Below are 22,225 nucleotides of genomic sequence, written 5' to 3' on the forward strand. Positions count from 1 at the left end.
TCTGGGTGTTCTTGTACACTAGTCAATGAAGGTAAGCATGCAGGTACAGCAGGTAGTGAGGAAGGCTAATAGCATGCTGGCCTTCATAACAAGAGGGATTGAGTATAGAAGCAAAGAGGTCCTTCTGCAGCTGTACAGGGCCCTGGTGAGTCCACACCTGGAGTACTGTGTGCAGTTCTGGTCTCCAAATTTGTGAAAAGACATTCTGGCTATTGAGGGAGTGCTGCGTAGGTTCACGAGGTCAATTCCTGGAATGGCAGGATTACCTTACACTGAAAGATTGAAGCGACTGGGCTTGTATACCCTTGAGTTTCGAAGACTGAGAGGAGATCTGATTGAGACGCATATGTTTATGAAAGGATTGGACACTCTGGCAGTAGGAAACATATTTCCACTGATGGGTGAGTGCTGAACCAGAGGACACAGCTTAAAAATACGGGGTAGACCATTTAGGACAGAGCTCAGGAGAAATTTCTTCACCCAGAGAGTGGTGGCTGTGTGGAATGCTCTGCCACAGGGGGCAGTGGAGGCCCACTCTCTGGATTCATTTCAGAAGGAGTTGGATAGAGCTCTCAAAGATAGTGGAATCAAGGGTTATGGAGATAAGGCAGGAACAGGATACTGATTAGAAATGATCAGCCATGATTATATTGAATGGCGGTGCAGGCTCGAAGGGCTGAATGGCCTACTCCTGCACCTATTGTCTATTGTCTATTAATATTTCAACATATTTGTATATATCACTACATTTTTACTTCATCTCCATCCTGTTAACGACTTTCTTGACTAATTTGCAACTTCTGAAGTTCAAATTCTCTCTCCCTTTCTCTCTCTTTTTCTTCCCTGTCTCTCTTTCTTTCTTTTTCTACTCTTTCTCTTCGTTCAGCTAAGAACATCTGTCTCTTTAATTTTCCTCTCTCTTTCTCTTCTCATGGCTCTTCTTTCCCTTTCTTTATCTTCTGACTCCATTTCTCTCAATTTCAATTTAAGTTTTTTCTAACTTTACTGCACTTGTCTATTTAATTGATACAGCTAAGTGCTTGACTAACTCCATTACAATTTCAGCTCTCCTTTTGTTCCTGATTAAACCTAATTCTAACCTATTTGCTAATTCTAAAAGTTGCCCTTCTCCTGTCTTTCTAAACTTTCTTGGCAAATTTGGGAAGCATCTCCAAACCCCAGAACATCTTTAGCCATCTTAAGAGCCATTTCTCTCACTTTTAATTTACCCAACCACAAGCAACCGAAAATAAACAAATTGTCTCACCTAAGATTTATTTAAAGATCTCGGACACTAATCAGTAAGTGTTTAAATCTGTTGGGATCTTTCGTAACCCAAATCTGTTCAAATCTGTCCAAATCTAGACTGCATCTGTCTAAACCTGTTCAAACTTTGGACCCAAGCCCCCAAACTGCTATGACACAGCAGTGAAGCTTGTCTGTTAATTAAACCAAACAGCCAGAAAAGCTTAACTTGTCATGTAATCTGTTAAAATATGAGTGACAGAGAACTCCCAAATTCCAGTATTTAAAGAAAATAATATCAATTTATTCTTTAATACTAAAAGTGAACATTAAACAACAACTATTCACAACTCCAACCCTCTTTATCTTATCTGCTTATTACCTGCCTCCAATTCTATAACAATATATTGTTCCAATAAAACACTTATTAAAATTACATCAACTTACTTTCGAAACCACACAGCAGCTGTTGATTTCGGTGTCTTTCTTCTTTCAGCTGAAGATCTCCCTGTGCCAACTTCTTTCTTTTCAGTGCAAACATGCTTCCTATGAAAAGGTACCTTTGATAGAGTGTGTTCCTTAATTTCTTGGATCTATGTTGATGGCAGTTGCTTTGTCCAATTTTCAAAATGCCTGGCTTTTTTATATCCCCAATATCGGAACATCTCATTGGTTTGAGGTTGCAAAACAATAAATTCAATATCAGTTGGGTTTCAGTATCCTTGGGCATAATTTAAACTGATTGGTTAAATTTGAGTTGTTGTCAAAACAGCAACCAACTCAGGTATCCATTTCACAGCTAAATGTTACATAGTTTCAACATTCAAGTACACTCAGACTGCTATCTCATCATACCACAGGTGCTTGTAAGACTCTCAGGGCAGAACAGCAGTCATTCTCTCTTAAATATACAGTATACACCTTCAACTTCATAACACCATTAACAACAAAATTGTTCTTAAAGTGTTTTACAAAATAGATATTGGGCAAAATCCAACAGAGGCAATAAATCAAACATGAAAAGAAATAACAGTCATGTTGGTCAAAATGTTGGGTTTAAAAATATTTGAAAGTTGGAGAGAAATCTAAGTAAGGGAACTGGTTGGAAAGAAGAGCATCAGTCAGCTAGAGACTTTAGTACCATTGAGGAGTTCGGAAGTGGGAGAGAATAGAGCGTTGTACAGGAAAGAACTCTGGATTTTAGATCTGGATGAGGCTGGAGAGATTGGTGAGTCAAAGCACTGCGGAGATTGAAATCTGAGGTCAGAAAATCAATTCAGTGAATTGAGAGCCAGCAAGAGACTCCAGAAATAGATGAGCAGGATCCAAGCCCAAATATTTGAGCTGGGACCTAGACTGGATAGATGTGAACAGATCGCTTTGATAGCATGAGGACTGGAGATTAGATGAAGGATCAGCAGCAGCAAGGAGCACAAATGGATCTGGAGGAGTTGTTTGCGGAGGGTTTTGATGACAGTAGGTCTGAAGAAACCACTAGTTCAAGGAGAGTGTTGGAGAAGAAATAAACAGGGACTGAGTCATTAGGAAAATAGGAAGGCAATATGGGGAGAAGACTGGGAGGATTCTGCAGTAATCAAGGAGGGAGAAGCAACAAGTTTGTGCCTGAGGAGGAAATGGCAGAGGCAGCTGAACATTGCATGTTAATCTTCAAATTAAAATAATCCTTGAGTCTTCCAGATTAGGCTGCTTGATAATAGGTCAAGATACTACCAAAGATAACATAAACTGATTTGTTTTTATGAAGTGTTTGAGATATCTAACAGGCTTCAGACTAATTTTAATTTATTCACACATTTTCTCTTCAAGATTCAAATCCCCCAGTCCTTCTCCAGTCTCAGAGCCTGGAAAGTGTCACCGAGGGTCACACTGCCCGGTTACAGTGCACCATGAGGAACGCCGCAGTAACACATACAGAAGTTTATTGGGTGCGGGAGCAAGCAGGGAATAGTATGGACTGGGTTTTAACACATGATGTGATGAACATAGCACATCGGACGTCAGGATTCCCTGAGCGATTCCTGTTTTCCAGAGACTCTTCCAGTAACAGCTTCATTCTGACCATCACAAACGTGCAGCCCAATGATACTGGGGTTTATCACTGTGAAGTATGTGGAAATATCAGTGGGACAGGAATCCAGCTATGTGTAACAGGTAAGTCCTCTTTACATGATACGAAATGATCTCTGATTGTGTGGGTGATGGACAGGCTGGGAAAGGGGGATCATTGTACAGTATTCATTTCACAATTTCAACTTTTGCCTCAAACTGATTTTCAAAATGACAACAACAACCTTTTTTTCACTTGAATTTCACATTGCTTATAATATATCAAATCAGCAACTGTAAATTTCACTTACTACTCATGGGGAAAATATTTCTTATTGGCTAATTGTTGGTGGAACTTTGCAACTTATCACTTGGCAAATGAAAATCTCCGGACCCCAGCTATCCACTCCTGATTGGCTTGGTGTGGTTGTGGTGAGTCTGTTTGTCTGTCGAGGGGACACTCCTCAGGAAGGGGCAGGCTAGTCTATGTTTCTCCACTCATGAGGGACAGTGAGCTTTGGGCTGAAGCCCCCTGAGGGAGAGAACGAGCTGCTTCAGGGACTCTAACTGGTTAGCATCCTGTTCAGCAAGGCCCACTCTCAATGTGGGAGCTCCAAGACAGCCATTTGACAGATGGCCTTTAACACAAGAGGAAATTTGTGTCAGTGATATCTCATAGTCTCCATCTTCTTAATCTAAAGGATGTCCTGTTGGAGGACCTTGCTCAAGAATGCTGCTCTATACGGAGCACCCTGATGAAGGGGCAGCACCAAGTGGATCATTGTGGAGTCCAGAAAGGAAAGGGAGCACAGGTCACTTCATCCAGCTTGTGGGTTTTCATCAGGCACCAGAGGTGTCAGGGAGGGGGAGAGAAGTTTGTGAGGACAGGAAACTGGAGGAGATCTGTTGACAAAAAGGTTCCACAAATGAAGCACATTATTACCTTCAATGCACTGTCAGCGAGACGTGGGAGATGATGCAGAGGAACAGACAGATGACCAGTAACCTGTTGCTGTGGAGGCTCACATCTTCAATCAGTGCTGTGCTTCCACTCACTCTCATTTTAATTCTCACTCCCACTCTGACCACGACCTCAAACACTGTCTCAATGAAACTTAAAATCAGCTCCAGGGAAACCATTTCATCATTTGACTGGGGAACTTACAATGCTGCAAACTCAAACTTGACCAGGTCTAAATTCATCTGTCCTCTAACCTCAGATGGAATCATTGATAGCCTTATTTCTAGAAATCCTGATGAAATCCTTGGCTCTGTTGCCTCTTCGTTCTGAACAGCAGATGCTTATCATGATGAAATGTAATCCTCTTTTTATTTCAAAATGCCCAGTCACCAGACTAATTACCTTGATCTTGCTCTACACTTTATGGCTCTTCAGTGTCTCCAGTGGATATTCTGTTGGACTTCCCTTTACAGTGACTTTGGCACAACCATTTTATCATTTCAAATCAACACTTTTTCAACCCTTGTTAAATGCTGTTTCTGTTTGGGGTACCTTTCCATAACTTGGCTTGCTCAACTATATGTTATGATCACTTGCAGACAATGTTGTCTTATGTATTGACATTTCTTGCTGTAGACAATACCTTGATTTCTTTCACAAGAAAGGAATCTTTTGCTTGATCCACTACTGTTTTGGGAGTGTACCTGCCGTTGTTTGTACCTCATCTGGAACACAGGCTATACCACTGTCATATCTGATCAGTGTAATCCTGAAGCTCTGTCTGCACAGTAGCATCTTTGTCATGCTTTTCAAACCTAATAACACATGATCAATCTTGACCTGAAATTTCACTCTCACAATGTAATCTGCGAAACGTTCACACCCCTATGGAACTGCCAATGTTCCTGCCTCAATGATTGTGTAACAGTGTTCAATGCCCAACAAAGCTCTTGACATAAGATAATCTGGTTTTTATGTTGGCACTTGGAGAAGGAATAACTTTTAATCCTATGGACGATGTATCCACAGCTACAAAAATGAAAAAGCGCAGATTGGAATGCACTAAAACATCAGGACAGAGTAGCTTTACATGAATACTTCAAAAGCTGCAGTCTGTTTGTTACTTCAGTACTAAAGAGTCTAACAGTCAGACAGCAATGATACAGTCCCTTCACTCTAACTTGTCCATGCTGACCAGGTATCCAAAACTGAACTACTGTTAGATGCCTGTGTTTCACCTATGTCTCCTTAAACCTTTCCTATCCAAGTAGCTGTCCAAATGCCTTTTCAAAGTAACATTTCAAAGCCTCTACTACTTCCTCTGGCTCTCATTGCATATACGCAGCGTCCTCTGCAACAAAAGGTTGCTCCTCAGTTCCTAAATTATGCAGCTTGTTCTTAAAACTCAAACTCTCCAGTGTGGCAACATTCTTATAAATGGTTTCTGCACAACATCCTTCCCATAGCAGCATGAAAAGAATCATATGTAGTACTCTAAACGTTGCCTCACAAGTCTTGTAGAGCCGCAACATGTCATCCCAAGCTCTATTATGGTTTGAGTAAGACAAGCTGAGTTATAGATTAATTTTCTCTGATTCACCATGCCTCAAAAGCATTCTATCTTACTTACGGACATCGGTGCTGGAAATTCACTGATAGACCTTGTCTTCCTTTGATACACCATGAATCCTAGTTCTTGGAAAATGCTAGCTTAGAATGTCATCACCTGCCATTTCCTTATTTCAAGGATTGTGACCAGTGGTGTGCCACAAGGATCAGTGCTGGGCCCACTGCTTTTCGTCATTTGTATAAATGATTTGAAGAGGAGGTATGGTTAGTAATTTTGAATATAACAAAATTGGAGGTCTAATGGACAGTGAAGAAGTTTACCTCAGAGTACAAAAGGTTCTCGATCAAATGGGCCAATAGGCCCAAGAGAGGCAGATGCAGTTTAATTTAGAGAAATGTAAGGTGTTGCATTTTGGAAAGACAAATCAGGGCAGGATTTCTCCACTTCATGGGAATATCCTGGGAGTGTAAGTGAACAAAGAGACCTTGGAATACAATTTCATAGTTCCTTAAAAGTGGAATCACATGTAGATAGGACAGTCAAGAAGGTGGTTAGGTATGCTTGCCTTCACTGGTCAGTGCATAGAGTATAGGATTTGGGAGCATGCGTTGCGGCTGTACAGGACATTGGTTAGGCCACTTTTGGAATACTTCATGCAAATCTGGTCTCTGTCCTATAGCAATGATGTAATGAAACTTAAAAGGGTCAGAAAAGATTTACAAAGATGTTGCCAAGTCTGCAGGGTTTCAGCTAAAGAGGGTGGCTGAATAGGCTGGGGCTAATTTCCCTGGTGTGTCGGAGGCTGAGAGATGACCTTATAGCGGTCATGAGGGGCATGGATAGGATGAATAGTCAAGGTCTTTTCCTTGGGGTGGGGCGTCCAAAACTCAAGGGCATAAGTTTAAGGTAAGAGGGAAAGATTTATAAAGGACCTAAGGGGCAACACTTTCATGCAGAGCATGGTGCGTGTATGGAAATGAGCTGCCAGAGGAAATGGTAGAGGCTGCTATAATTACAACACTTAAAAGGCAGCTGGATAGGTGTAAGAAGAGGAAGTGTTTAGAAGGATATGGGCCAAATCCTGGTAAATGGGACTAGATTTATCTAGACTACCTGGTCGGCATCAACAAGTCGAACCAAAAGATCTGTTACTGTACTGTACAGTTCCATCAGGCTATGACCCAGTGAGTAGGGCCTGCATTCCGTTTGTGTTGACACGTTCCTCAGCCTTTGATTATGTTCCCCCTTCATGTTGCCACACATGAGGATGTCCTCATAACTCCGTTGTTATCCTGAATGAGATCCACACAAAATCTCAGTCCTCCACTTGTCTTTACAACAGTTATTAATGCTGAGAACCATTCTCTCTGCAATTTTACCGTGGTATGACCCCACTATCAATCATGGTGTCCAACTGAGGGATTACTTTTCCCTTCAGAGGGTGAGGAATCTTCCAGGTAGTGCATAAGCTGATTGGTTTAGTGTCTTCTGACTGAATAATGTGATACCCCTGCCTTAGTTTACCTAAATCTATAACTACCTTTTGAAATGTTTGCTGACATTCTCCTACCTTCATTCTGATGTATTCGACCCACTCTTTCTCAGAGACCTGGGCACATATTGACATTTCTGCTCAGCAATGAGACAGGCTGCTTGTCCTGGAGACATAATGCTTCAGTGCAATGTCACTCACTGTGAGTAATCTTCACTGTGATCAGTCCTCACTCCCGAGGATCTCTGCCTCCTGGTCCTTGGAGATGTTTCTGACTCTCACTGACTTCAACTGAGGCAAGCTGTCAGCCCGCATTGAAACAGCTGTGTCACGTTTCCATCCTGTTTCAAAGCCTTGCACCTTCAAGTTAATGGTTCAGACTCTCTTTGACTTGTTTCACAGATGCAGGCTTCACCTTTTGTTCTTTATCTTCTTGAACTCCTCCTTGTTGAATGACTTCCACTTCTCTGGTCATGCGCCTTTTGCAGGAACTAATCTGTTTTCAAGTGAAGGCACTGTTTGCACACAGTATTTTCTCAAGCAGCCAAACTGAACACACACTGAGAGCTCTCCATTACCCCCTGCTGGACTGTCATTGCACTTCTGATGGTGTTTGGCTCGATACAATGTCTAATTAAATTCAGCCAATGATGTACGTTACTACCTTTCTGAAGTGTGAGCTTTTGGGTGGGTATCAATACCAGATTGAAACCTGGCCCTCTACTCATATCAGAAAATTCTCAAAATTTCCTGACGGAACTGATGATTGTGGAGCCTGATGTCTAGGAGAAAATGAGGACTGCAAACGCTGGAGAGCAGAGACAAAGAGTGTGGTGCTGGAAAAGCACAGCTTGTCAGGCAGCATCCAAGGAGCAGGAGAGTCAATGTTTCAGACATAAGCTATTCATCAGTTCCTCATTCCTGATGAAGGGCTTATGCCCAAATATCGATTCTCCTGCTCCTCGGATGCTGCCTGACCAGCTGTGCTTTTCCAGCACCACACTCTTCGAGATTACCTGTTCTAACAGGACATTCTTGAGGTCAAACACCTCGTTTTAAAGGGTGCTTCATCTTCCTTCAGGGTTCAGGCATGTATTTTGTGGACTGTGGGAGAAGATATTGCTTTAAACCAAAGAAACTGTGTGAGAAGGTGTTTGCAGTTTTAATAAATGTTACTGCAACACATGAAACATTGCCTGAAGTAGCGAGCAGAGAATGCTCATCTCGTCGGCATGTCATAAAGCAAACGATGTGTGTGAGATTTTGATGGGGACTAGAACTTGGCTGCTCAGAGTTTTTCTCTTTTCATCAAATTACAAAGGCCCTGGGAATACTGGGACTTGATTTGAGCTCCCTTCCCCAGTGAGGTACATCATCGTCATGGGCCTTCTACAGAGAAGTATAAATAGTGCTGTCATGTGAATGTGTGTAAAGAGTGATCACACAACCACCAATCACTGGTGACCACCACTTCTGACCAAGCAGATGTTCAATTTAACAGCTTAAACATGTCATTTCTTTTCATAGAAATAACTCACCTTTGGAAGACAAAACTTGTGTGGTTCATTCTGGGAGCTCTGTTTGGAATTAGTGGATTAATTTTATTCATTGGATACACATGTCTGAGAAAAAAGCAGTCCTCTACATGTGAGTCAATCATTCACTTTGTCTTCATTATCGTAGATGATCCTGTTTGATTCATTCATGGAATGTTGGCAGTTTCCTTCCCAAACAGGCATTTACAACAATCAAAGGCAGTTTCACGGTCACCAGCACTGAGACTAGGATTCAATTCCACAACTTGTTTTAACGATAAGTTGAACTGAAATTTCACCACGTGCTCTGCTGGGTTTGGAAACCATTGCACCTTAGAGTTATGAGATACAGGTAAAGACATCATAATCCCACTGGACTGTAGGGCTGTTCTCTCATTAAAGAGAAATAACTCAGGGTGATCTAAACTGAGGGTCAACTTGCCTCAGATGAGGTGACAGCTTGAGAAGGAGAGTCTGACATCGTGTCCTAAACTGCTGGTGTCAATGCGCACCAGAAATCAGCTGTCTAGCCATCTGAGCAAGCCAACACCTAATAATGAGTGAGTGGTGGAGAGGATTAGATAACATTAACAGTAGTAGTCAGGTGACAGATGCTGAAGAATGAAGTGGTACTCTATCCCAGAGATGTCCTATCTCCCAGTCCATTCAGTGTTACTGTGTAAAGATAGGAAACTTTACAGAAACCTCCCAGGGTCCAATGACAGTCACTCTGAGAGGAAAGAAACCAAGCTGCAAGTTATCTTCAGAAACATACAAATAGAGATCCAAAACTGAAACCTATTCCCAGAGCCTGGGTCTCTGGATCCCTGTAGAACAGTAACATTATCGCTCTGCCCCCATTTGCCCGACTAGAATAGAGAAGACCAGAATAAAGTGTTCAGTAAGCTGGAAATGGAGAGATTGTTTGGCAGCAGATCAATGTAGTGAAAATGACTGGAACTGATGGCGGGGTGTCTGATCATTGCTTTCACAGCACAATCCGGAACAGCTGATGATCCGGACACAACTGCAGGCTACGAAAATGTGAGAACGCCACAGGTGAGATCAGGTCGTTTTTGAGGATGTTGGATTCTGTGATGGGAAGGCTCAGTCTGATGGGATACGTTCTGACCAGTCTTTTGTCACTGAGGGCTGGATTGGTGTGATGGAGTGGGAGGTATGACACTGATCACTTCCCAACTTTAAAAGCCCAACCCCCTTCACTTGTACTCAAACCTACAGGATGTGGTGAAGCAATACAAGAGACCAATACAGTTATCCTACCTCAGCATCAAGAGTCACACCCACCTAAACCTCCAAGGGGCCTGAACTGATTGTGGATAATTATACACCAGAAGATAAAGAGTCCTGCCTTTTTCTCCATAACTCTTGAACCCATTAGTAATTGAAAATCTCTTAGATGTCTCTCAGCTTACCTTAAATACACCCAATGACTTGGCCTCTTCATCGCTCTGTGATAATAAGTTCCCTAGATACACCAGGCTCTGGATGAGTAAATTCCTCCCCATCTCAGTTCAAAAGAGTCGTCCTTTCACCCTGAGGCTACGGCCTTGGGTCCTAGTCTATTAGTGGAAACATTTTCTCCACACCCACTCCATCCAGGCCTCTTACTATTCTGTAAGTGTCAATCAGATCCCCCTTATTATTCCCAACTCCAACGAGTACAGACCCAGAGTCCTCATTCCCTCCTAAGATGCCAAGCTCGTCATCTCTGGGTCACTCATGTAAACCTCTTCTATACACCATCCAATGCCAGCTCATTTCTTAGAGATGGGGCCCAAACCTGCTCACAATATCCCAAATGCAGTCTGACCAGAGTCATAGAGTCATAGAAATGTACAGCATGGAAACAGACCCTTCGGTCCAACCTGTCCATGCCGACCAGATATCCCAACCCAATCTAGTCTGACCTGCCAGCACCCAGCCCATATCCCTCCAAACCCTTCCTATTCATATCCCCATCCAAATGCCTCTTTTATGTTGCAATTGTACCAGCCTCCACCACATCCTCTGGCAGCTCATTCCATAAACGTACCACCCTCTGCATGAAAACGTTGCCCCTGAGGTCTCTTTTATATCTTTCCCCTCTCACTCGAAACCTATGCCCTCTAGTTCTGGACTCCCCCACCCCATGGAAAAGACTTTGTCCATTTATCCAATCCATGCCCCTCATAATTTTGTAAACCTCTATAAGATCACCCCTCAGCCTCTGACGCTCCAGGGAAAACAGCCCCAGTCTGTTCAGCCTCTCCCTATTGCCAACCCTGGCAACATCCTTGTAAATCTTTTCTGAACTCTTTCAAGTATTACAACATCTTTCCAATAGGAAATAGACCAGAAATGCATGCAATATTGCAACAGTGGCCTAACCAATGTCCCGTACAGCAGCAACATGACCACCCAACTCTTGTACTCAATACTCTGACCAATAAAGGAAAGCATACCAAAGCTTTCTTCACTATCTTATCTACCTGCAACTCCACTTTCAAGAATCCATGAACCTGCACTCCAAGGTCTCTTTGTTCAGCAACACTCCCTAGGACCTTACCATTAAGTGTATAAGTCCTGCTAAGATTTGCTTTCCCAAAATGCAGCATCTCGTATTTATCTGAATTAAACTCCATCTGCCACTTCTCAGCCCATTGGCCAATCTGGTCCAGATCCTGTTGTAATCTGAGATAACCCTCTTCGCTGTCCACTACACCTCCAATTTTGGTGTCATTTGCAAACTTACTAATTGTACCTCTTATGCTCGCATCTAAATTATTTATGTAAATGACAAAACGTAGAGGACTCGCGCCGATCCTTGTGGCACTCCACTGGTGACAGGCCTCCAGTCTGAAAAACAGCCCTCCACCACCACTCTCTGTCTTCTACCTTTGAGCCAGTTCTGTATCCAAGTGGCTAGTTCTCCCTGTATTCCATGAGATCTAACCTTGCTAATCAGTCTCCTATGGGGAACCTTGTCAAACTCCTTACTGAAGTCCATATAGGTCACAGCCTTATACAGACTCAGCATTACATCTCTATCTGCTGTTCATTTCCAGCCTGCTTGAAATAAATATTAACATTGCATTTGGCTTCCTAACCGCCAACTGAACCTGCATGTTAACCTGAAGAGAATCCTGAACGTGCTGCAGAACACATTCACTGCTTAGAAACTAGCCTACACCGGCAAGAGAACAGGATGGAGGGTTTATGAAGAACATAAGGAACAGGAACAGGAGAAGGCCGTGCAGCCCCTCTAGCCTGCTCTACCATTCAATAGCATCATGGCAGATCACTGAATCTTTGGTGAAAGGGCAGGTGTTATTTGAGGATACTCTCATTTCCGAGGAATGGCACCCCCTCCAAGAGGAACAAGGAGCAATGGAGACTTCCATTTCACCAAGGGCCTCCTGCCCCTCCACGTCATCCTTTTTATCCCCATGGATGGCTGAAATGGATATCCAGGATCCGATAAGCCGAGGGCCACAGTGGGCACTGTGTACACCTTTCCAATCTAATCTTTCACATCCTCAGCTCATGAAAGATGACCTTATAACTTCATGTTTTGAGCCTCTGGCTGGGAGCATGAAACCTGCTCTGAGACAATTCCTCGTCCCCTCAGCTGATTGAGATTTGATGCACATCCCTGAATTTTATTTTTATAGCTGCCTAATTCCTTCCACCAGAGTCCATGTGATTGGGTCAGATTATTATCAATTTGGGGAATATCCTTCACTTTCGGTTTCTCTGCATGTACAGTTACAAATCTGCTTGGCTCTGACTTTATTACTGTTCCTGGTTTAAGTACGGTGTGTAACTGACTGAAGAAACAACTAAAGATGGTGCATCATCCCAGGGAACTCAGGAACCAACAGTAACAATGTGTTAAACACTACTTTACATTTCATTCCAGAACTCACAAAATTTTCCAGAAGATTCCAATGCTACGTACACGGTGAGAATTTAAAATTTTAAAATATGGGAAAATTACAAACATCCTTACATTGTGCATCCGCTACTCGGTCCCAGTTTGTAATATTTCTCTGTTTTCTGTTAGACACTACAGCCAATGGATCAATCTGTTTACAGCAACCTTAAAGGTATGTTGTTGGAACACTAACAAAAGCTCAGGAGAAGCTTGTGGATCGGTTACATTCTGTATCAATGAGGAAAAGTGTGGGAAAGTTTCACTGAAATGAACAGCAGCACTGTATAAAGCAGCAGAGAGCAGTCATTCCCATGTGGTGGCAGGACATCATTCAAGCCGTGTGTCATTGTATGGAAATGCACCTTTCAGATGTCATTAACACACACAGACACAGACACATGCAGACACCCACAGTGACCAGTTACTGTAATCGGGAGTGACCGTGCTAACCGGTCCCACTGACTGAGAGTGATTGCGCTGACCAGTTCCTGCAACTAGGAGTGAACCGTGCGACAAGGTGTGACCACAATGACCAATCCCTGTGATCGGGAGTGACCACACTGACCAGTCCCTGTGACCGGAAGTGATAACACTGACCAACCCCAGTGACCATAGGGACCTGTATTAAAGCTCACTGCAGCTAATGATGCTGAACTCTCGGCGCAGCTCACTCAATCCTGAGACCTCAGACATTCACTGAAATCGTCTATTATTGTCACATCTCACAACCTTGATGTTTGATTTTACAGAAACAGACAAGAAATAAACAGCTGACAGATGAACCGCTGAACAAATCTTTCCTGAGGGATGAAGACACCAAATGGATATTTTGATCAAGAAAGATCATTGGACCAAACAAGTCTGTTCTCCATCTTCTTTCCCAATCCCCTCTCCTGTTCCAGAAGCTGATCTGATATGCTGCTGCCCCCAGTTTGTCTGTTCACATCAGCACCTCTCATTCGTTACACGTTCCACAACTAGATCCATCTTTGAGTAGCTTTCATTGATTCTTTCCTGAAATGTGGGTCTCATTGGCAAGGCTAGCATTTGTTCCCAATCCCTAACTGCCCTTGAGCTGATTGCTACTTTGGGCCATTTCAGGGGACAGTTAAGAGTCAGATATATTACTGTGGGTCTGGAGTCACATGTAGGCCAGAGCAGATAAGGATAGGGACCTACATGGGATTTTACAATCCTCAGTGATAGTTTCATTGTCACCATCACTGAGGCCTGCTTTATACTTAACTTTTAACCAAGTTCCCAGATGATTAGCCAGTGTTTCTTGATTATTCATCCAGTGACAATTCTGCCTGACCACAATCTCAGAATGAACATTACCTAGTGGGATTCAGACCGACTTTAATCGTTCCCACTTCACCGTCTTCTGTTCCTCTTAGTTTTTCATCAATTTCCTTTGAGACCCACCTTCACCATCGTAAGAAGTTTAATTTGATCAAAGTGAATTATTCTGCATTGCTTCCACAATCCCCCTCCTCTCATTCCTTGCTCCTTCCCTCACTCACTGCCCCTAATCTCACTTACCCCTCCCTCCTTACTCACTCACATCCCTCCCCACTCAGTGCACATTCACCCATTCCCTGACCCCTCCCTCACTCCCTGATGCCCCTCACTGTCCCTCCTCCTCCCTCATTAATTCTTCTCTCCTTCCATCGATGATCTGAGGGATACCTCACTCTCTCTCTCTCTCTGTGATGAAAGAACCGCCCTCTGGGACTTTGATGATGTTACCTTTTACCTTGACTGTATGAAGCACAGCTTTCCCCAGTGTAAACCTCCAAATTGCAGTTTTGGATTGTGCTGTGCTGGACTGAAGGACACAAACTGTAATACTGAAACCAATTTCTAGCTGTGTTTTTGATGAGTCAGCACAAGGTTTGGATGTACTGCATCACACTCACTGGGATTGAGTTATTTGCTGGTAAACTATTTTCACTGAGTTATTGTAAATGATTTGGCCACAGTAACATGACATCAAGATAAAATTGGAAGCACTGGATACTGCAAACGTAGTGTCCAGTTATAGTATTGAGCCTTTGTGTTCCAGAACTTTCCACACCCACAGCCAAGCTGTTCCAGTACAATTACAACACTGGTATCTACCCAACTGTATGGCAAATTGCCCAGGTACGTCCAGTACATAAAAAGCAGAACAAATCCAAACCAGCTCATGACCGCCCCATAAGTCTACTCTCCATCATCAGTAAAGTGATGGAAGGTATCATAAACAGTGCTATCAAGCAGCACCTCTTCAGCAATAACCTGCTCAGTGACACCTAGTTTGGGTTCCACCAGGGTCACTCAGGTCCTGACCTCCTGGCCTTTATTCAAACATGGACAAAAGAACTGAATTCCAGAGGGGAGGTGAGAGTGACAGCCCTTGACATCAAGGCCGCATTTGACTGAGTGTGGCATCAAGGAGCCCTAGCAAAACTATAATCAATGTGAAACATCAATGTTCAGCACCTTTTGCAAATCCTTAGCAGTCCACATTCAAATGTCACAAGATCTGGACAATATCCAGGCTTGGGCTGACAAGTAACAAGTAACATTCGAGCAACACAAATGCAAGGCAAGTACCATCTCCAAAGCCCCTTGACATTCAATGGTGTTAGTATCCCTGAACCCCACATTATCAACATCCTTGGAGTTACCATTGACCAGAAACTCAACTGGACATCTCACATAGTGACAAAAAGAGTGGGTCAGAGGTTAAGAATCTATGGTGAGTCACCACCTGACTCCCCAGAGCTTGTCCACAAGGCACGAGAGAGGAATGTGATTGAATACTCCCTACTTGCCTGGATGGGTACATCAATACTCAAGATGTTTTATACCATTCAGGAGAAAGCAGCCCACTTAGAGTCATAGAGTTATACAGTGTGGAAACAGACACTTCAGTCCAACCAGTCCACTCTGACAACTATTCCAAACTAAACCAGTCCCACCTACCTGGTCTTAGCCCAAATCCCTTCAAACATTTCTTATTCATGTATTATCCAAATTTTTTTAAACATTATAATTGTCCCTGCATCTACCACTTCCACTGGAAGTTCATTCCATATATGACCACTCTCTCTGTAAAAATAAGTTGCCCCTCATGTGCTTTTATGTCTTTCACTTCTCATATTTGAAATCCCCCACTCTATGGAAAGGAGATCTGCTATTCAACTTACCTATAACCCTAATTGTTTTATAAATATCTATAAGATCACACTTCAATCTCTCTATTATCACTACATCCATAAACATCCACTCCCTCAGTCACCAATGCTCAGTAGATCAGGAATGATGAAGGGCTTTTGCCCGAAATGTCAATTTTCCTGCTCCTCGGATGCTGCCTGACCTGCTGTGCTTTTCCGGCACCACTCTAATCTAGACCCTGGTTTCCAACATCTGCAGTCCTTGATTTTACCTAGGGGACATGGTCTCAAGATTAGGGAGAGTAGATTTAGGGCAGAGATGAAGAGAAACTGCTTTTCCCATACAGTCATGAATCTATGGAATTATCTGCCCAAGGAAGCTGTAGAGGCAGCTTCATTAAATATATTCAAAACACAGTTGGATGGGTTTTTGCATGGTTGGGGAATTAAGGATTATGGGGATAATATGGTGGGAGGAGCTAAGATGATGGATAGGTCAGCCACGATCTTAATAAATGGCGAAGCAGGCTCAACAGGCCAAGTGGCCTACTTCTGATTCTATTACTATGAAATTATCAAAGATTCTGCTAAGTTTAATGGAGAATAATCTTACAACTACTTTCAGGTAGAGCTGTGGCCAACATTTCTGATTAGGTGGAGATTTTATGGATTTTTTACTGCAATGTAGGTTTGTTATTATCACAAATGATTAGGTGATCCTCAATTAACCTGCTCGCTATCGCTTTAAATGATTGTAATGCTGAATTCTTTGTCAAAATAAAGATTTTTAAGCAATTATTAGAAAGCTTAGTGTCACTTTTTGCTTCTCCGACACCCAACAATTAAATCAGAATGAGTATGGCAACACTTCTACCAATGAGATTTCACTTTCTACCCAATCAGCGATCTTCTTTCATACAGTATTAATGTTGGGTTGGTATTTTTGTTATGAAGATGTGGATGAACAACACCTTTAAGAGAGTAAAAGCTAGCAGTGACAGGACCAACTGTTCTCAATAAGACACAATGTAACATTGCTCCAGCTATTGGGGTAGCTGGTTGCCTGGAAACGACAAAACAGATTCGAACTAGGCCGATCCGTTTAAATTATACCCTGAAAAAATCCATATTCCAATCCAGTTTGAATTTAGTATATTGACAAACTGAAAAGCCAATGACACAATCTGATGCTTTGGCAGTTTAAGACCTGGGAAAATTAAACAGTTGACAGGAGAACTGCCACCAGACCAACAGATAAACTGCTAGTCAGAACTCTCTGAGAGTTACCTGTCTAGAGAAAAAACCTCAACACTGATCTGGGGAGCAAATCTACCAATGAAGACAAAAAGAAGATTTGACTGTGTTGGCTGGTTTTAAAATTTGAATTTTTCTATAAATCTTAATTGGGAGTTTTATCGGACTAATATTATAGAAAAGAATGTAAAAGATAGATTAGAGGAAGGAATTGTAAATAATCGTTAGTTAATTGTCCCCTGTTAGAAAGTTGTTAATTTTTACTTGAAATAGCTCGTAGCCACTCGAATTTACTGCACAGAATAAATCTTTTGTTTTCTGGTTTAAATTAAGCAGGAGGGTTCACCTCGTGTCGTAACGATTTTGTGAAGCATCTTGATGTAACCAATCTCAATTTTCATGGTCCCTGTAGGAGTTTGGGTTAATATAGGGAATGTGGTTGCTACAGGAAACAGGTTTAAGGTGGAAGATGATTCCTATCAGAGATACAATTCACGTGGGGAAAATGAATGGACAGAGTGTGGAGACCAGCTTGCTGCTGGTACTGTGCCTGTAATGCTGAAACTACTCACTGTGGAGTTGAATCTCACATCTCAGCAGATCACTTCCTTCCAGAGAGATGAACAGAAACTGGAAGAACAGCCTCACTGTTTATCTGCAATGTGTCAATACATTTCCAGCAAATTTATTCATTGTTGGCCAGCCTACTTCCTCCTTCCTCTTTCTGTGCTGCATATTCAGCAAAAGCCTCGAAGTTCCATGTTACTGAGATCCTGAAAGAGCAACAGTACAACACTCTGAGAAATTACAGCAAATGAAAAACTACATCTCTTTGAAATGTTTTTTCCTGAAATGCTCCACCTTCACTTTGATGCTCTCTGTCGCAGTGGATAAGTAAATGTTTTGCTGTCATAGAATTCTGTGTTTGATATTGATTTTCAGATTGTGTGCTGGTGTTTGAGTCAGTAGTTTGTATTTCGGAGTTTCCTATTTAGAGTTGAAATTGGGCTTTCTCACAGTGCAATGGGAGCATCTCGTGTCAAACATGACACTGAACAATAATGTCCAGTAGTCGCATTCCTGGACTTCCTGCAGCTGTCATTTGAGAATCCTATGCCAACTCTGTACAAAGTTGCTGACTGAAGCACTGAAGTCAATGTTGATGCCGTGTGGTTAAAGGGTCCCAAGGGCGAAAGATGAGGCGTTCTTCCTCCAGTCATCAGGTGGCTTGGATTTGGCGGTGGAGGCGGCCCAGGACTTGAATGTCATGTGGGTGACAACACACACCAAACCGCACCGGCCTTTGGCCAATCACTTCAATTCCACCTCTCAATCCACCAAGGACATGCAAGTCCTGGGCCTCCTTCACCGCCAAATCCAAGCCACCCAACGAATGGAGGAAGAACGTCTTCCTCCTTGAGACCCTTCAACCGCACGGCATCAATGTGGACTTCACTTGTTTCCAACTCCCCCCACCACCCCACCTCATCCCAGATTCAACCCACCAACTTGCCTCCGCCCTCTTGACCTGTTCTACTTGTCTACCTTCCTTCCTACCTATCCATTCAATCCTCCTCTCCGACCTATAACAACCACCTCTCACCTGCATTTACCTATCGCTTTCCCAGGTAACGTTCCCAGCCCCAACCCCACCCCCACGCCCAGCCACCTATTTATCTCTCAGACCCTTTCCCTCCACCCACCACATTCCTGATGAGGGGCTTATACCCCAAACATTGACTCTCCTGCTCCTCAGATGCTGCCTGACTGACCGTGCTTTCCCAACACCACACTCTTCGAGTCTTCTTCAGAATTGTTCTGTAGAAGAATCAAAATGAACTCGAGACATTTAACTGTTTCTCTCTGCACAACTGCTGCCAGACCTGCTGAATTTCTCCAGCATTTCAAGTTTCCAGCATCTGCAGTAATTTGACTTATTATCATTGACGTTAGTAGAGGCTAAGCTTTAAGCACAAGAGCAAACGTATTGCATCTGCACAGAGGTTCTCAAAAAACTTATAAAATGAACTGAATTGAATTAGATTATTATCTCGTGCAAAGTCAAGAGTGTGGTGTTGGGAAAGCACAGCAGGTCAGGCAGCATCCAAGGACAAGGAGAGTCGACGTTTCGGGCAAGAGCCCTTCGTTAAGAATGAGGTAGATACAAAACTAAAAGAATGATAAATAAAGGTCGGACATAAGAATAAAAAGGAATTAGAAGAGGGCACCAGACTCAGTCCTTTCAGACCAGTCAACACCAGCACCGAGCTTCCAGACCGCACCGGACTTCCAATCCCGAGAACTCGCCACCCCATGCCTGCCCCCGGTCCAGGACTCACTTCCCCATTCCTACCCCCAATCCGAACTCACATCCCAGCGCCTGCAAACCATTCCAGGACCCGCCTCTCCGCGCCTTCCCCACAGTCCGGGACCCGCCTCCCCGCGCCTGTGCCCCAGTCCGGGACCCGCCTCCCCGCGCTTGCAACCCAGCCCGGGACCCGCCTCTCCGCGCCTGCAACCCAGCCCGGGACCCGCCTCCCCGCGCCTTCCCCACAGTCCGGGACCCACCTCCCCGCGCCTGCACCCCAGTCCAGGACCCGCCTCCCCGCGCTTGCACCCCAGTCCGGGACCCGCCTCCCCGTGCCTTCCCCACAGTCTGGGACCCGCCTCCCCGCGCCTGCACCCCAGTCCGGGACCCGCCACCCAATGCCTGCACCACAGTCCGGGACCCGCCTCTCCATGCCCGCCCCACAGTCCGGGACCCGCCTCCCCATGCCTTCCCAGCAGTCTGGGACCCGCCTCACCTCGCGCGCCCCACAGTCCGGGACCCGCCTCCCCATGCCTTCCCCACAGTCTGGGACCCGCCTCACCTCACGAGCCACACAGTCCGGGACCCGCCTCCCCGCGCCTGCAACCCAGTCCGGGACCCGCCTACCCACGCCTGCACCCCAGTCCGGGACCCACCTCCCAATGCCTGCCCGACAGTCTGGGATCCGCCTCCCAATGCACGCCCCACAGTCCGGGACCCGCCTCCCCACGCCTGCACCCCAGTCCGGGACCCACCTCCCAATGCATGCCCCACAGTCTGGGATTCGCCTCCCAGTGCACGCCCCACAGTCCGGGACCCGCCTCCCCATGCCTGCCCCACAGTCCGGGACCCGCCTCTCCGCGCCTGCCCCACAGCCCGGCACATGGCACACCGCGCCTGCCCCACAGTCCGGGACCCGCCTCCCCATGCCCGTCCCATTGTCTGGGACCCGCCTCCCCGCGCCTGCTGGACAGTCCGGGACACACCTCACCGCGCCCACCCCTGGTCCGGGACACGCCTTCCTGCACCACTCCCCAACCCCGGTCTGGGACACGCCTCCCCGCGCATGCCACATATTCCGGGTCCCGCCTCCCTGCGCCCTCACCACTGTCCGAGACACGCCTCCCCGCGCCTGCCCGCCGGTCCAAGACCTGCCTCCCCGTACGTGACTCCTAGTCCAGGACCCGCCTCTCTGCGCCTGCACCCCAGTCCGGGCCCGCCTCCCTGCGCCCGCCCCACAGTCTGGGACCCACCTCCCCGGGCCTGCCCCACTGTCCGGGACCCGCCTCAATGCGCCACCCCCACAGTCCGGGATCCACATCCCCGCGCCTGCCCCACAGTCCAGGACCCGCCTCCCTGCGCCTGCACCACAGTCCGGGATCCGCCTCCCCGCACCTTCCCCATAGTCCGGGACCCGCCTCCCCACGCCCGTCCCACAGTCCGGGACCCGCCTCCCCGCGCCCGTCCCACAGTTCGGGACCCGACTCCCTGCCCCCGCCCCACAGTCCAGGACATGCCTCCCCGCGCCCGCCCCACAGTCCGGGATCCGACTCCCTGTGCCTGCTCCACAGTCCGGGACCCGCCTCCCTGTGCCTGCCCCACAGTCCGGGATCGCCTCCCAGTGCCAGCCCCACAGTCCGGGACCCGCATCCCGGCGCCAGCCCCACAGTCCGGTATCCGCATCCTCACGCCAGCCCCACAGTCCGGGACCCACCTCCCTGCGCTTGCCTCCCAGTCCAGGATGCGCCTCCCCACGCCTGCCCCACAGTCCAGGACCCGCCTCCCCGCGCCCGTCCCACAGTCCGGGATCTGCATCCCTGTGCCTGCCCCACAGTCCGGGATCCGCCTGCCTGTGCCTGCCCCACAGTCCGGGACCCGCATCCCTGCGCCTGCCCCACAGTCCGGGACCCGACTCCCAGCGTCAGACCAACAGTCCGGGACCCGACTCCAGTCGCCTGCCCCACAGTCCGGGAACCGCCTCCCCCCGCGCCTGCCCCACAGTCCGGGACCCGCCTCCCCGCGCCTGCCCCACAGTCTGATAACCGCCTCCCCGCGCCTGCCCCACAGTCTGGGACCCGCATCCCCGCGCCTGCCCTGGACAAACTCTGGGACCCGCCTCCCTGCACCTGCCCCACAGTCCGGGACCCGCCTTCCCGCGCCCGGCCCACAGTCTGGGACCCGCCACATTGCACCTGCCCCACAGTGCTGGTCCCGGATCCAGGCGCCTGCCCCACAGTCCGGGACCCGCCTCCCCGCGCCTGCAACCCAGCCCGGGACCCGCCTCCCCGCGCCTGCAACCCAGCACGGGACCCGCCTCCCCGCGCCTTCCCCACAGTCCGGGACCCGCCTCCCCGCGCCTGCACCCTAGTCCAGGACCCGCCTCCCTGCGCTTGCACCCCAGTCCGGGACCCGCCTCCCCGTGCCTTCCCCACAGTCCGGGACCCACCTCCCCGCGCCTGCACCCCAGTCCGGGACCCGCCACCCAATGCCTGCACCACAGTCCGGGACCCGCCTCCCCGCGCCTGCACCCTCGTCCAGGACCCGCCCCCCTGCGCTTGCACCCCAGTCCGGGACCCGCCTCCCCGTGCCTTCCCCACAGTCCGGGACCCACCTCCCCGCGCCTGCACCCCAGTCCGGGACCCGCCACCCAATGCCTGCACCACAGTCCGGGACCCGCCTCCCCGCGCCTGCACCC

The 22,225-nt window shown here is 46.6% G+C and overlaps 1 protein-coding gene and 1 long non-coding RNA gene across 4 annotated transcripts in view; one reads left to right on the forward strand and one right to left on the reverse strand.

The window, feature by feature from the left end:
- LOC122552555 (immunoglobulin kappa light chain-like) overlaps positions 1–15,224 on the forward strand; it is a 39,520-nt gene extending 24,296 nt beyond the window's left edge. The window contains exons 3-8 of one of the 2 annotated variants that reach the window (XM_043695253.1): positions 3,073–3,417; positions 8,863–8,982; positions 9,865–9,929; positions 12,793–12,834; positions 12,937–12,979; positions 13,557–15,224. In XM_043695253.1, the coding sequence (XP_043551188.1) occupies positions 3,073–3,417; positions 8,863–8,982; positions 9,865–9,929; positions 12,793–12,834; positions 12,937–12,979; positions 13,557–13,573 (632 nt within the window). In that variant the 3' untranslated portion in view covers positions 13,574–15,224. Of the gene's footprint in view, positions 1–3,072; positions 3,418–8,862; positions 8,983–9,864; positions 9,930–12,792; positions 12,835–12,936; positions 12,980–13,556 lie in introns of those variants that run through there. The other variant, XM_043695255.1, reaches the window with a different exon arrangement.
- The window catches only part of LOC122552563, a 35,153-nt gene continuing 14,623 nt past the window's right edge, over positions 1,696–22,225 (reverse strand). For both annotated transcript variants that reach the window (XR_006312417.1, XR_006312418.1), the window contains exons 2-3: positions 17,795–17,995; positions 1,696–1,910 (exon numbers count right to left, since the gene is read on the reverse strand). This is a non-coding gene — a long non-coding RNA (uncharacterized LOC122552563). The remainder of the gene's footprint in view (positions 1,911–17,794; positions 17,996–22,225) is intronic.

This window comes from Chiloscyllium plagiosum, chromosome 9 (assembly GCF_004010195.1).
Source record: "Chiloscyllium plagiosum isolate BGI_BamShark_2017 chromosome 9, ASM401019v2, whole genome shotgun sequence".
NCBI classification, from domain to species: domain Eukaryota; kingdom Metazoa; phylum Chordata; class Chondrichthyes; order Orectolobiformes; family Hemiscylliidae; genus Chiloscyllium; species Chiloscyllium plagiosum.